This window comes from Mastomys coucha, unplaced genomic scaffold, assembly GCF_008632895.1.
Source record: "Mastomys coucha isolate ucsf_1 unplaced genomic scaffold, UCSF_Mcou_1 pScaffold12, whole genome shotgun sequence".
NCBI classification, from domain to species: Eukaryota; Metazoa; Chordata; class Mammalia; order Rodentia; family Muridae; genus Mastomys; species Mastomys coucha.
Genome location: NW_022196894.1, coordinates 39,953,985 through 39,970,332, shown reverse-complemented (window position 1 = coordinate 39,970,332; position 16,348 = coordinate 39,953,985). Strand labels below are relative to the sequence as shown.

General features: G+C 39.6%; 1 protein-coding gene across 5 annotated transcripts in view; it reads right to left on the bottom strand.

The window, feature by feature from the left end:
• Lsamp (limbic system associated membrane protein) overlaps positions 1 to 16,348 on the bottom strand; it is a 2,132,018-nt gene that overhangs the window by 39,886 nt on the left and 2,075,784 nt on the right. For all 5 annotated transcript variants that reach the window (XM_031363885.1, XM_031363887.1, XM_031363888.1 and 2 more), the window contains one exon: positions 8,175 to 8,309. In XM_031363885.1, the coding sequence (XP_031219745.1) occupies positions 8,175 to 8,309 (135 nt within the window). The remainder of the gene's footprint in view (positions 1 to 8,174; positions 8,310 to 16,348) is intronic.

Genomic DNA, 16,348 nt, shown 5'->3' with positions numbered 1-16,348 from the left:
TTTTGCCATTTTCAGAGGGAAAAGAGTAAGAAGACATTTGGGTAATTCTGTCAAACCATATGTAAACAATAGCCTAGGGCATTGTTGTTGGTACTCTTTTGGTTTAGACTTAGCTGCTCATTTTCTTAGAAGCACAAAATGAGAAGATGCTGTATTAAAAAGCTAAATGAAGAAAACAAAACAAAACAAAACCCTGAATTGAAATTCAGGGTCCTGGGACATAGTTTTGGTGTTGTTTATGGCCCTCTCATTGCACAGGCTTAAGTGTAGTGTGTCTATAGCCTGAGCCTTGGCTTATCATTTATACAAGAAGGGAACTGTACTTTAAAAGTATGTAGCAATCCTCCGAGCCTAAAACTGAAAACTGAGCTGTCAATATCATTATAGCACATGCATTTTTACACTTTTAACCATTCTTGCCTTTAAATTTCTAGTTTTCTAGATAATTCACTTGTCTAGTCCATAGGTTAGGAGCTAGAGTTAGTGGTTAGTTGTAGGAAACTTAAAATCTGAGGTTTGAGCCTACATTTAAAACCATCCACATGAGTTTAAGTTCTTCCCTCCTTCCTTATCTTTTCAAAGAAGGAGGCAGCTTAAAATGATCAACAAGGTTCCATTAAAAAGTCTTTCTACCTATGATTGGCTACCTAGGTCATTAAAGCCCATCTGTTCAAAGGATAATGCATGAATTGGATGTATTTGTGCTAGTGGTGGAATTATTGGTAAAGGGATAGAGCATAAGGTAGAGGAAGTTTTAAGCTTAGATTTAAATTTGATATATATGAGCTCAAATTGGGTCTTGGCCCCTCCTTGTTCTCTCTTATTAGAGACTTTAGTACTTTGCTCAGAGTCACAGTGCTTCAATTCCCTCATCAATAAAGTCCTGGAGCTAGCAGCAGGGAAGCCCATTTGGAAGCTGATGAAGGAATTTAGAAAGATTCTGTACCAGGTTTATGATAAAAAGATGGGAAGGAGAGGACAGATTTGAAATATACAGAGCTTTAGAAATGAATACCTAGCAATGGATTAGATGTCAAGGGGAAGGGAGAAAGGATAAAGGGATAATATCCAGGTTTTTTGTCTGGGCATCAAGAGATGTGATCCACCAAAATAACATACACAAAAGACGGAATATGGTTCAGTGAGTTGAGTCTGATGAAAACATATAAGGACCTGAGTTCAGATCACCAACACCCATGTGAAAATTAAGCATGTTAGCGCATGTCTGTAATGCTAAGATTGGGTGAGGTCTGATAGATTCCTGGCCAGGCAGATCAGCCAATTGGTGAATCCCACTTTCAGTGAGAAATCCTCTCTTAAAACAAAGACAAAAACAAAAACCAAATAGACCATTAAGGTACAGAACAGTAGAGGAAGACACCTGAAGTTGATTTCTGTTCTTCAAACATTACACACACATGTGGGCCTATATACATACTTGTACACATGTGGATACATGCACGCACATGGACACATGACATACACATCACACACACACACACACACAGAGTAAATCAATAAATAAGTTAGAGATGACCAACAGTGTAATAACTCAGTCCATTTAATTTTTGTATCCTCACTTATTTTCATCCTTTCCCTGCTTTTCAGACACCCATGCCATCACAGTTGGTAGCTCAGTGGTCCACTGTTTAATTATTTAATATGGAAAACGAATCTCAAGACATGTTTGTTTCTGGAGCTACATGCATATAATTGACAAATCTTTAGTGAAGACTGATGTTTCATTATTCAGTCATTGACCTAGTCAAGAAAACACAGACCCTTACATCCTACCACCACCACTACCACTACCATCATCACCATGACCACCACCATTACCACTGCTACCACCACCACCATCACCACCACTACCATGACCTCCAACAGCACCATCACCGTGACTACCACCGCCACCAGTGCCATTGCCACCAGTACCACCACCACCATGACTTCCACCCCTACCACAACCACTGCCACCATGTTACTCAGAACTTTAGCATACTGACACAGTATAGCCCTCTGGCATTGTATCAGGGTCACAAGTCCTAGATGCATAATTTTGCAGAACATTCCTTGCTCTGACTGTTTAAGTCCATATTACTTAATGTACCTCTTACTTGGTGTCTATTATTTGGGGGATTAAAAAAATGGGAACACATTGAACCTGTTTGTCTCATCACCTCTCTTTGTCCTGCTTTTGTTTTGGAGATCGTGTCTCACTATGTTGTTTCAAGTTCAGACCCTTCTGTTTTAAAAGAATGGTTCTTTGTGCTTTTGGAATTTAGCTTTTGGCCAAGGTGCTGGGGGGTCTTCTCGTTCTCAAAGCTGGATCTAGAACCTTCCCCTCTTCTCATAAAGGCGGACATCCCTGACCAAGGTGCCTGGGTGTGTGTGTGGCTACTACTGACTACTTGGTACTACTTCTATTTTGACTTCCACCATGGAAGCATTTAGCCTTTCAAACTTATCCTTATTTCTGAATTTGTTTCACACGTGAGCAGGTAAGCAACAAACTGTTTATTAAGCTGTTAGAGGCCCCAGCATGCTGGAAGCTATCTAGAAACTAGGGGTAAGCACATTAAATTCAGAAAAAGGATGACTCTGGTCGATCACCAAGTCCAACCACTTGCTTTTTTCATTTAGAACCAGCAAGTTCCTTTCATCAAAGTCAATTCACAGCCACTAATAAGGAGCACAAAACTCATTGCTCCTCTTATTTCTCAAATGACATCATGGCTTAGGTCTTCTTCTGTGGCTTTTGTGAATGGACATTCCAAAGTTCATTTGGAATGAATTCTGTGTAGCTAAGGCTAAGAGAGATTATTATGAATTATACTTAGCAAGCCTTGTAGAATTAAAATAATAGGTGTTCCTGTTCAAAATGTGGTTATAATAAAAATGTGGTTCCTACAAATGCTGCACCAAGAGATTCATTGTCATTCTTTGTACTATGTTGGAAGAGAGCTTACATACAATTGTCAAATGATTCCTCCAGTTTTTTTAACTTCAAAATTCCAGGTCCTGAAAACATTAATCCGGTCTTTCTTATTCTTACATCACTGATAACAAGATTCTCTCCATCAGAATGATGATAATAAGATAAGAGTGGCTTAGGCAAAAACTCTCATTCATTTCATCTTCCTAATATTGGGAAAGATAGCAAAAATAATAAAATTTGAATAGATGATATGATTTACAACACTATAGACACCTATTAACACTGTTTCAGATGTCAGACATCCTTATTTGTCCAAATGACAGCCCTAAGAGTAATGCATTAGTAGTGTTATTTGGAGAACAAGAAAGGAAATTTGCAGAGGGTTAGGAACTTCTTCAAATACATCTGAGCAGTGTTTGCCGAAGTATGGATTTAGATCCCGTTGATCATGTTCTGAATCTCTCTGAACTGGTTTGTTTGTTTGAATAAGTTCTATCATTTTATTTTTAAAATTTATTTATTTTACATGTATGAAGTTCTTGCTCACATATACATCTGTGCACCACTTGCAGAAAGCCCAGTCCCCTTAGATTTCAGGGAGGTCAGAAGAGGATATCAGACCCACTGGAACTGGAATTATGATGGCTATAAGCTTCTATTTGGGAACCAAACCAGGATTCTGTATAAGAACAATAAGAATCCTTAACCACTGAGCCATCTCTCCAGCCCCAAGAATAGACTTTTAATAAGGAAATAAAGTATAATTTAAGGGAGCTTGAAAAGTAAATGTTGCAAATTTCTGCAAATGTTTTCAGAACACTGAAAAAAATGGTAGAACTGATAGTGACATAGTTGGTTTATTTCTAAGTAAGGAATCTGAAGATTTAGGACTGACTTTCTCCTGTGCCTCTACTGTTGCCACAGACACCTGTCTCAACCTCTTGCCTATGAATACAGACAATGACATCTATGAATCTCTTATACAGGTGTAAGGCAAATATTGTATAAAATAAGATATAAAGAATACTTTCAGCATCTAAAGCAGCTACCACAATTGCCTTTGCACTATTGCTCTCTTGAGTATGGGTGGAGAGAAATTTGAGTTAGACCTAGGAGTCTGAAGTCTGTCATTCATAAGTTCTTCTACTTTGGGTCAGAGAATGTGTATATAAGAGAGCGAGGGTAAAGAGAGTATGAAACTATAGGCACAGTTGGGAGTTAGGGAGGTGGTGGAAGACCTGGAAGGATCTGGGAGAGGAGAATAGCTATGAATAACTATATTCTATGAACTTCTCAAGATATAAGTGAAAATGTTATTTGGAAAATGTAAGGCCAGCACTGGTTACATGTTGCCATGAATAACGTGAGGTCTCACTCTACAATGAGACATTATTTGCCTAACTTTGCTTATCAGATGACCTGTAAACCAAAGGACCGAGGAGTCGAGTTAAATTACACACTTAGGCTCTGGAAAGGTTGCCAAGAGGTTACACGTGCCTGTGTCTGTTCTAGAGAATCTTTCAGCTCTCACTAGCCACCTGGCAGCTTACAACTGTTAGTAATTCCAGACCTAAGGGATTCCATGCCTTCTCTTGGCCATTGTAGGTATCCCTTCACATGTGTATACTCAACAGGTGGTCCATGTTGTTCAACAACCTCTGCTTTTTCTAAACTAACACACATGTAAGAGCTTCAGAAATGTCCATGTCACCAGTCTCCTACCATTTGTATAAGGTGAGTCATTTAGTTCTAGATGCAGAGTTGGGCGAAAGGGAGATAAAGAGAGGAAAGAGAAACTGAAAAGGCTGTAAATGTGAGAGGAGGTGGGAGGGAGCGATGGGTAGGCAAAGGGTGGAGATATTAGCATGTCAGTTGTGGAGGGGGGAAGAATGAGATCTAAGAACATCGTTTAGGATTTTCTTCATGAATAGGAAAGAAGTCCACTCTAGGAAGATCTGAACAAAAGCAATAACGTGCATCTATTGAACACTGGCTGTGTGGTAGATACTATCCTAGAGACTCACTAATGCATAATGGAAGGTGCAATTGAGAGTGTAGAGCCAGGGTAGTGTATTTCTGTGGTTGATGCAACCTGTGCCTTTATAAGTCAAAGAAAGTCAAAAGTCTTGTCCATTCCATAAATTTCACCAAACTTATTCAACGACAAAGATTTTGAGGCAAAGATTTAGCTTTCTATAGGTGCCTGGATCTCCTACCACTTAGGAAACAGACTTTGCCTGTAAAATGGCTACGTGCAAAGATACAGACCTACCACAGAGGCAGGTTATCTAAGTGAAATAAAAAGGAGAGGCTATAGAATCTGCTGTGAGCTCTACGGGTGAAACTGTTATGTCTCCTCTCCTTACTGTGCTAGCCTCTATGTGTCCTGTAACAAACATCTGTTGGCAAACGAGTAAATGAATCAATGAGCGGCAGTGGGAAAGTTACAAGTGCTGAGATTGCTTCTTTTAGTGGTATCCAGGGCATGTTCATTATGATAATCTCTCCCATCAGTAGTTTTCTTAACCATCCTGTTTGCCTCACCCAATCCTGAAGCCTCTGTTTGAAATGGAATAGAACTCAAGTTAAACAAAAGAAAGGTTCAGATGAAGTGAAAAAAGAGATCCTGGCTATCTTTCAATAGGTGAGAAATGCTGGAGACTGCATCTATTTACAAAATGAATCTATGTTTGGGTGCCATGGTTTATCTGAACAGAATTTCTGGTGTGAGGACTGATTTTATATACATGTACTTTATGAGGTTTGGATTAAAAAGGTGATTCCAGAGGAATTTGAAATTCGAATGTTTTTTTTTTTCCTGATTTGTAGCCAGCATCATTTATTTATAGAGTTTGGGAAAATATTAAGATGGAGTTTTATTTTGAGTGTTCTATCTTTACCTTCAGTTAATATTTACTGACTATTTTTGCGGGGCAAAGCACATTCTTGTTCCTCTTGGTTAGAGCACATTGGGTGTCTAATTGAATTCTTCCAAGATAATTTTTGAGAATCGGTGGGCTCTGTCCATATTCAGTTATTCACTCATTACTGGCAAAAGCTCATATTTTCATAAAAGTTTTCTTGAAAATTATCAGTATTTTTTCCTGTTCTAAATTATACTTTGGGGACAGTGAAGAGGGAGTAATGTCAGACTAATTGCTTCAATAATAACAGGACCCAGGCGACTAGCTTTGATCTTGGAAACCATCTCCAATCCAGACCACTTTGATGTTTCATACAATGGAAGCATAAATATTTTCTATTTACTACATGATTGGACTTTCAGAAACCTAATTAAGTTGAAGGTCAATTAAGGGAAAATGAAATCTTGACTCTAAAAGTCAGAGAAGAGGTTGCAGATGATAGCATGGCTATGTGTGCATAAAAGAAGTTAACTAACCTAATTACAAACTTATATAAACACCCAGAGAAACTGCCTTTCATGTGAAAAAAGGACCTAAAGCATTTTATAACATTGAGATCATTAATGCATCTTTGAAACACACCCAGTACTGCAAAAGAATAGTAATACTGGCATTTCAAAACTCTATTACTAAAAAAATTGGAGACAGCCAAGGATAAAAGCACTTCACAGCTCATCAAATGCAACCCCTTGCTCTTAAAAATGAGATCATAAACGTGGAGTTCAGTGCTGTGTCTATTGGTTTCCCCAAGGTACGCAGTAGAGTCTTCACTGCCCATTTCAGAAAGCTATAAGGCTGGCTAAAGCTGGGCACAGGGGACCAGGGCATTCCAGAAGAGGCGAAGCCACTTTAAGCAAGCTCCGTTCCAAAATTCTAAAGCAAGAATATTGATGCTTATCTCATTGGATTACAGTGAGACTAATAGCATGCTTAAATCCCTAATAGGAAGCTATGTTGAGCATTACAAATAATTGAAATTTCTTCTCTTCCTCTTCTTCCTTGGGAAGCTTGGGCTTTAGAGTCAAATAGACTTGAGGCTGAACCTCGCCTTCTTACATTTGCTTTCTGTGTTACTTTGGGTAGGCGATTCCCTAAATTCACATTTCAGTTTCTAAAGCTTTAAATTAGACATGATTATATTTACATTGTCAGGGTTGTTAGAAGACAAGAGTGCATTTATACTGACTCTGGCATATTAGTGACAGCAACAAAGATGTAGGAAGGCAAAAATGTATCACTTCATGGCCTAAAATACACTTTCAGATGTGGGCTAAAGTATTTGTGTCATGTGTGATTGTGGGTGATTTTGTGTGTGTGTGTGTGTGTGTGTGTGTGTGTGTGCACATAAGTGGGTATATGGTTGTATGAGTGTGGTAGTAAATATACATGCACAGAGAGAGAGAGAAGAGAGGAGAGGTGAGGAAAGGAGAGAGAGAGAGAAAGAGAGAGAGAGAGAGAGAGAGAGAGAGAGAGAGAGAGAGAGAGAGAGAGAGAGGTGGCAGGACATCTCTTTGTCCTTTCATGTCCTTAGGCAAAATAATGTGGCAAAGAATCTTGAGTTTGAATGCTATAGAAAGTCTCTCCTAATTGAGTATGATAAACAAATTTTCTATTCCTTTGCTGGGTGACACACATCCTATAGATCCCCTCTTCCTCCCTCCTCCCACTTTGAACTACATCTAAGGAGCCTTTCATCTGACAAGTTCAAAGTATGCTCACTTACCTATGCATCGTAGTGAAATCTTCATTTCTAATGCCCAGGCTTTAGGAGAAATGGATAACCAAAATGAACTTATCAGACATTCCCCTCTAGCCATCAGGGACACACTGTATCTGACCAAATGGGCTTGAATCTGGTCCCAAGGCCAATTAGTCAAATAGCAAAGGATAAAATATAATCTTGGGGCTATTCACTTCTGACAAACAGTGCATTAAGATAAAAATTCTTGCTCAAGTAGATACGGATTGTTGCTTTTCCCAAAGTAATATGACCTTGCTGTCCACAGACTCTACAATAGTGACTGCCAGAAACTCAAGTGGTGTCTCATCGTGTTCTCTTAATTCCACCGTCTGAGTAAAAGACAGGGGCTATTGTGAAATGCATTACTCGTTATATTTAGAATCAGAAGAGTTGATTTATCAAATTCAAAGGCCAAGTCTCGCCCTTGGAAGTGTCCAATGTATAAATGTGCATCCCTGACCAGAGGAACATCTGCTTGAAATGCTATGAGCTTTCACTAATGGAATCTGTAGAGCTCATTGGGAGTGGATGCATGCCCTGGGCACGGAACACCTGCTGCTCCTGTACTCACAGTTCACAGTGACCTTGACTTGTTTGACATCTGCCGAGGAGACCTCGTTGGCAGCCTTGCACTCATATTTTCCTGACTGTTCCCTGGTGATGCCTAGGATCTCCAGATATTCTTCTTCTCCTTCAAATTCTCTTCCTGAAAAAAAAAAAACAAAACAGACAATCGCATGATTATTTTTATAAGTCTAAAATATGCAGCAGATTACCACTCTTTTTTTTCCCTTTAAAAGCAATAAATCAACATGGCTTTTCATTAATTTGACAACGTGCTTTGTCTGAGGTCAGAATCTGCAGGTGCAGATGCAGATGCAGATGCCAAGACAGTTTCTTGTGAATGTGATTAAGTGGGAAGTGTTTTGAGGAAGAACAGGTAGAGGAGCCAGGAAATGGTTGCTGGAAGAGAAAGAAGCCAAACAATGTTATAATGCCAGGTCAAACCTCCAGAAACAATGCTGACGTGGTCCTTTGGGGACTCTGGGGACCACACAGGTCCCATTCAACACTGTCCCAATAACAAGAAGACAAGAGACTAGAGTGTTCAAGCATTCATATCTGTCAGTCATTATTCGGGTATTTGGAACAAAGTAGGGGCAGGAGCACTAGGGATTTGCTTGATGCACTGGCAATCACCTTTACTAGTTATCCTCCTACACCAAAGGAGCTGGTAGAAAGAGAGTGAACTGCTTGCAAGAGATGCCACTCTTCTGATTATGTGGATCTTGTTTATCACAAAAATCATGTGCTAGGACTAGAAAGATGGCTCAGTAGTAAAGAGGGCTTCGTGGGCTTCCATGGACCTCAAGTTCAGTTAACAGTATTTCAGGCAGCTCACAACCACCTCTGACTCCAGTTCTAAGGAACCTGATGCCCTGGTCTGCCTTCTACAGCCACTTACATATATGTGCCACACACACACATGCATACATACATACACACATAAAGAAAAATAGATCTAAATATTTAAATATAAACCCTGTGCTAATACTTGTGTATTACCATCCAGGCTTTCAAGCCATGGGTAAATGAAGGAGAATGTGTGGCTAACTTTCTCTTTGACTGGGACAACAAGTCTAAGCATAAGAAGCTACATCCATGTTAACAGTTGGAGTTAGGGACAGGAAGGCTCCATTTTGGAACAATATACAAAATTGAATGTTTTGTTTTCACAAAGAAAAACTACACAGGAAATCTTTGACACTCTCACAAGGAACCTAACTGATTAAATGAGCTTTTTTTTTTTGATAAATAGATTGAAAGAAAAATAGAAGGAGGGGACATTAAAGCAGGGAAAAGATGATAAGGAGGTTGGGCAACAGAAAGGACTTATCTAAAGCATAGATAGAAAGGTCCACGGATTTTAACTTCAGTGAAATCCTATGCCCCTCACATGACCAAATTTACAACTCCACTGCCCATTGGGTTAGCATAGAGCAGCTGGGAAGGATGTTGACACAGTTGTGCCCCATGATGGAATCTTGCTCCACTTCATGCTACACTAAACGGTACCAATTAATGGCTCCGCTCAAATGCCACAAGCTGTTTCTTTCCTAAAAATCCCCAAATGGCCAAATCAACATAACATCCAGCCAGCATGGATAGGAATTCGTTGTCTTGATATGTCAACCAAGCCTGTTAACTAGACTCCCAGAAGAACACAGGACCTCTTTGATAACTTTTTATTACACAACTGTTGGGAACATCAGAAGCTTCTAATCTCTGCCAGCAGATAAGATGACTGGCTCTGAGAAAATAAGGAGTAATAATAATACAATTATTTGCTTTGGATTTAGTGTATTCTGGAGAGCACATGTTTGTACTGAAAGTGCTGCACACTAAGATACAGCTCAGAATATTATTTCCAAATGGGTGGGTTAATTTCCAGTTACATTTTCCCTTCCCCATCTTCAAGCATGTAAATAGGCAGGATCTTATGCTCTAGATGTAGGAAGTAAAATATGTAGAAAATGTGAAAGGTCACTTTTTTTGTGTTTCAGAGTAATGCTAGATTATAGCAAGAAGTGTTAAAGACAACTGAGAGAATTTTAAGATTTTTCTACCTGCCATCTTTCATAAGTGCAAAACTTATTTTATTTGAGTATAGAATTTTCAGTAGGAGAAAGAATGTGTACAAGCTTGAGGATGGTTGAAACACTGAATTCTTTTCAATTCCTACAACATCTCTAGAAATGGGGGGCACAGCCACAGATCCCTCCCCACATTCTATTTTTTTTTTTTTAAAGAAATAAGCCTGTTGTGGGAGAAAGAAAGATAACTTTCTGCAGTATTCCCTCAGGCTTTACTCGTTGGAGAATAAAACTCTAAATAAAGCCATATTTATTGGATTTGGGGTTTGGGATTCTTGTACACCAGTGCACATGTTAATTAACCTCACCCTATACTCCTCACCAGGGCCTCCAGAAGTCGCCAATAAAGCAGGTCTCCATTAGATAAACTTCCAGTCTCATGCCTGTAGGAAGAACGTCCCCAATACTAGCTGAGAAAGGAAGGAGGGTGTTCCTTTCCTTGATAATCCATGCGAAGGAGGCAGATATCTTTTCTCCTTCTCCCATGATAGCCTCCTCTACTCCAATGTTACCTCTATTTCCAGAAGTCAACACCTGGCTAGAGTCTCATTAGGGTGGAGACATTCTGGTAGGATAAAGTACATGAGTTTCCCTCATTCAACCAGCCTGATAATCATTTATATCACTGGATAAGACCTCTGTATACACTTTATTTTCCTTCCTTTCTTTTCTTCTGGATCCTCTAGTTGAAACTCAGGCATTTTTGGCATTCTTGCTATTATAGTTTGCCTAAGGCCACACGAGGGTTACCTGTAAGGCAGTATTTCTACTACTTCAGTCAAGAATTTCTCATTAGTTCAGAGTGATGGCTTAGGAAGCACGAGGTCTCTTGTAGCAAGCAATCCAAAGGTGCAGATTGTAAGCCTCCTGGGTTGTTTTTATACCCATAGCATCTTCCAGGAACTTGTATGAGCTTTGCCATTGATTAGGAAGTTGGCAAATGTTTACTCCGGTAGCTTGGTACAGATTTAATATCTGGCTCTTGCACAATTTGAGTGCTGAGACTTAATCTACAATGTAATGCAAGTTGGAAGTCTAAAGCCTTGGGGAGATGATAGGAGCATGAGAATGGGCCCCTCATAAGGATCCAACAGAGTAAGGCTTTCGATGAACCAGTAAATGAGGCCTCACCAGACAATATGTATGCAGACACTTTGATCCTGGAACTGTATTAAATAAGTTCCTGTTGTTTGTAAGCCACCTATAGTTTTTCATTATAACAATCCTGATGGGCTGGGACGCAGCTGAACAGAATGAAGCAACACAAGCAGGTATTAGACGCAGTTACAACTTACAGCTTAAGTGAATGGAGCCATGTATGGAAGTCTTCATAAAACATCCATTCTTCTTTAATGGTCCTAATAGAGGACCAGTGTGCTAGGGAGCTAGTGTTCAGAATAGACCTCTGTTGAAGGCTGTACCGGGGCATTGCTTGATATGCCCTAAGGATATAAATGCTGTGTGGAATCATTGCTTCAGCCATGAGCTGAGCTCAGAAAGAAACAGACTTGACAAGATGGTTTTCCTTTTCATCTCAGTGGCTGCAATGGTTTTAAAGCATGCCATAAACCGCATGAATTGTGAACCAGAAAATGCTCAAGTGCACTCATGTTCTCCTGGGCTTTTCCTTTTACTCGATGCATATCTTCCTGTGGTGGCACGGGTTCCCTTAGCCACATGTCTAATTGCTGCCCACTCAAGGATTCCATCATTATACCCTGTCCTTTCAAAAACTTCTTAGGACAGAAATGACCCATAACCTGCCATTTAAGTTGTCTGGAGGACTTGCAAATGGAAATTTTGATTTTTCTCCTATTCCAATCTGTTCTTGTCTACCCATGTATACATTTTGCTTAAAATGTAAATTTCAATCTTTTTGTATTTTAAATATCTTAACCATTTTTCTCACTCTGATGAATGTTATGTTTATTTTGCTGTCTGGCGTTTAGTTTAAATTACCCTTTGCTTAGTGTAATTTTGTGTCTTCTGGCAATAATTCAGCTAGAAGCCAAATAACTCCCTATCGTCTTCAGTGTCCATACCTTTCAAACTCTTGTACTCAATTATCATGACACCCCTTTTGTCTCTGTATGTTCAAGTTGTGCCTTACTAATTCCATTAGTATGTCTTCATGATTCAGAAAGAAGAACCCAGGGCTAATGGCAAGAGGGAAGCATTCTCGATGGTGTTCCACAGTGTGGAGGCAAAACAGCTAGAAATAACACTCATTAGAGTATACCAGGTGTTGTACTTTGGTGAAATTGAGTTTGCAAAGTCAACCAGTTCTTGTAAGTCAGCAGTCATTTGCAACTAGATATACTTCTATGGAGCTTCTTACATTCTTTCATTCTTTCTTTTCCTCTTCCTTTCCCTTTCTTCTCTACCCTACTTTCTCACTTTCTTACTTTCTCCCTCTCTCTTTCTGTATGTGAGTATGCATGTGTCACACACACACACACACACACAGAGAGAGAGAGAGAGAGAGAGAGAGAGAGAGAGAGAGAGAGAGGTGGAAGATTTAGTAAATCAACTAAAAATCTACTGGCCCTCTAATATTTACTCAGTAAACACAGTAGGCTATTCTTATCCCCCCAACCAGGATATGACAACCTACCCTCTGTTGGACATAAAACAATGCATTTTAAAGACCTTTTACCTTATTACTCATTATGATATCTGTAGTTCTTTTGCTTTATTTGAGATTCAAAAAGGGCAGTTCATGAAACTTTATGATGTTTAGTATTTTGTGATCTTAACAAGGCAGAACTCAAAGGTCTGCTGTTTGTTTAGAAATAGACAAATCATTTCTTTCTGTGTTCTGAGAGGAGCCTTAAAGCGACTTAGCTCTATCATTCCATAAAGGGAAAATGTGTTTGAAATGGCTTCCCCTTTACTCACCTGAATTTGACTATTTACATATACATGGTTGTAAACACACTAGCAATAAATGCAAACATATAGTTTAATGGAAAGCAAGGAACTGAAATTTATCTTGCAGAGGATATGCATGTGTGTGTTTTATGAGTCTGAGTTTGGAGATGAGAATAAAGACAACAGAGACAGACTATGAACTTACACATGAAAGGAGAAAGTATCACAAATCAATGATGCCATTTGGGGTTTCCTGAGAGATCTTCATATGCTATAACAAGTATCTGCTCAGGTGTCTGTTCTTATAGTTCCTTTACTATTTTATTTTGTATTTTCCTTTTTTTCTTTATTATTCTTGAGGACATGATAATGTATTCCTGTTTTTGCTCCTTCTCTACACTTCTACACAGCACATGCATTTCCAAAATGTCCAGGAAAAGAAGAGTGACAGGACATAATAAAGCCACAGGATGCCTGCATCAGATTTTGCTTATATCCCTAGTGTGCTTCTCTTTGGATCCTTTGAAGGCTTTTGTTTCTCAGCTTCCTATACCACAGAGAGAGCCTGTGGTATTCACAATGCTGCTATTCTAAGGTGGAAACCACTTCTCATTCACTTCTCATTCCTATCAGCTTGGGAAGGGAGTGGCGAGTGACTGAAAGGAGCAGCCATCTTGAAAGAATAGGAACAGGAGATGTCTTGCAGGAAACTAGGGGGGGACTGGATACATTAAAGTTGATTCTGAGGAACTGGCAGACAAAGAGAAGAAAGAAAAGAGAGCTTTTTGAAGATGTGTGTGACTATTAAGATGTTTGAATTTTGTGGACAGCAAGGAGTGGGTTGCTCCTATAGAATGCTCCTTGTTTGAATGGTAAAACACAACAGGGTGTGGAATATGTAAACTGGCTTCAAGCCTTCTGCAGCCCCCCAACAGTGCAGTCAGAAAGCAGGGACAAGTGCAAAGCCAGGGGAGAGTCACAATTGGCTTTGACTCAATGAAGGAGCTCGGGCAAAATAAGAATGCTCCGGAATTATTTTCTCTGGCATCCACAAAGATTAAATTCATCTCTATTTGCATTTTTGTTCTCACGCACAATATCGGCTTGCTGACATTGTTTAAGCTCAGCATCCTAGCTGGGGTCTCCATCTACACATCCTTTCCAGGCCTGGGTCTTGAAATTCTTTACTGTATGCACACTAGTCTACTGACATTGGTACTTCATGTTAGAGTAAAATCAAGACCATCTATATTTAGCTCACCATAGGATTTGTATTGAAAATTGCCATGGTTATATTGTATACTCCACATTGTGCTTTCTACACCATAGGAATAGCTGATGTTGACTGATGTACCTGTTGGAGTCCAGCAAAGTTCATGTAATGGTACAGATCTGAGACAGGAGTTTCAGGCAGTGAAATCCAGAAGACCTTACACAAGCCCTGCACAGCTGGAGTATGAGAACACCTTGTTAGCAAACAGGAAACTAGAAAGCCCCAAGCTGAGGCTGGAACTGACTGGAGCCACTGGCACAGATGTAGAGGCATTCTAAAGAATCTGAAGATATCCTGAGATTGTAATACTGAATAGCACACCCCTAGATGGAGATTTAATATTCTGATGAATCTTGAGGATGTGTATCAGTGGTAGAGCACTTCTCCAGCATATCTAATGACGTGACAGCTCATAACTAGTAATTCCAGGTTCAAGCAATTTAACACCATTTATGGGCCTTTATGAGGAGTTGCATCTATGTGTAAATATAAGCATACACACACAATTCAAAATAAAATAAATCTTAAAACAAAGATGTTAATGAAACATAGGGTACATGAACCTGTAAGTGGAACTATATATAACAGATGGAGTATGTGCAAGAATCATGGGGTTATTACCCAAAAGCCCATGTTATGTGACACAGTGGTCTGTCCTTGTATAGCAGGCACTGTAGAACTGCCAATCCCCACCCCTTTTTCTGCTCAGGTCCTCTTCCTTCTTTGCATCCTTCACTAATAAAGTCTCTTACTTCATTTGCCGATATCCATTTTTCTCTGTCAAATTCTTTATTTCAGACCCTTCCCCCCCCCAAAGTGCTAATTGAACCCAGATATCAGAACGGTTGTTGAATGAGGTACTATTTAATTCTTGCTTAAGAATGGGCTAATATGGGACTGGAGAGATTGCTCAGTGGATAAGAGCACTGACTATTTTTCCAGAGGTCCTAAGTTCAATTCTCAGCAACCACATGGTGGCTCACAACCATCTGTAATGGGATCTGATGCTCTCTTCTGCTGTGTGTCTGAAGACAGCTACAGTGTACTCATATAAATGAAATAAGTAAATCTTAAAAAAGAATGGGCTAATATAGTCATCAGCAATAGTCAAAATATACTATATTTTGGTAATGGTATCTTTAATATCACTTGAGGATGTAGAACACAGGTTTAGAGTGGAGTTGGAAGTCACCCAAGTTCTTAATGTAAGAGTGGTGATGTTTAAACCAGATCTGAGGGGTTCTTGAGCTTATGATCAGAATTAAGCATAACATCATATTTTATCATTTTGCATTGCTGAGGGAAGCTAGAGTTTGCTTAATTCATAGTTTTCTGAATCTAATGAATCTTTTCCTCTAGTATATAAAATAGCAAGGTGAGTACCGGGGACTACGAAGCTAGCAAAGCAGTGGAATTTTGTTACAGAAACCCAGGGAAGCACACAGCATCTTCTTTACACCCCACTTACCCTCTTTACCAAGAGAGAAGCAAACAAAACAATATGTGAAAAATGGCATTTGAAAATTTGGCCTCATGCATGTATTTTTAGAAGTTCTCCCACTAGTATTATAAACCACTGGCACATGAAAATGCCAACACCTAGAAAAGGAACCCTGGAAGCCTCAAGCAATGGACTTAACATTGGCAAAGAGGAGTTTCTTGCCCAGTGGGCCTTCTGGAGGTCAACAGACAAAAGTATGAGAGGCAGCAGGCAAACCAAAAAGGAAGTGGTTGGAAATGGAGATGCTCATGGAAGAGAAAGGAGGACCTTCATGAGAGGACACAGGTGTGGAGGACAGCAGGGATTCTGATTTGCTTCATGTGAGCATCCACCTGATAATTTAATCCTGAACTTGGGGGCTTCTGTTCTTATCTCCTGACTCTTCTCTCTTCCCTTCCCTTCCCTTCCTTTCCCTTCCCTTCCCTTCCCCAGCCTTCCCTCCCTCC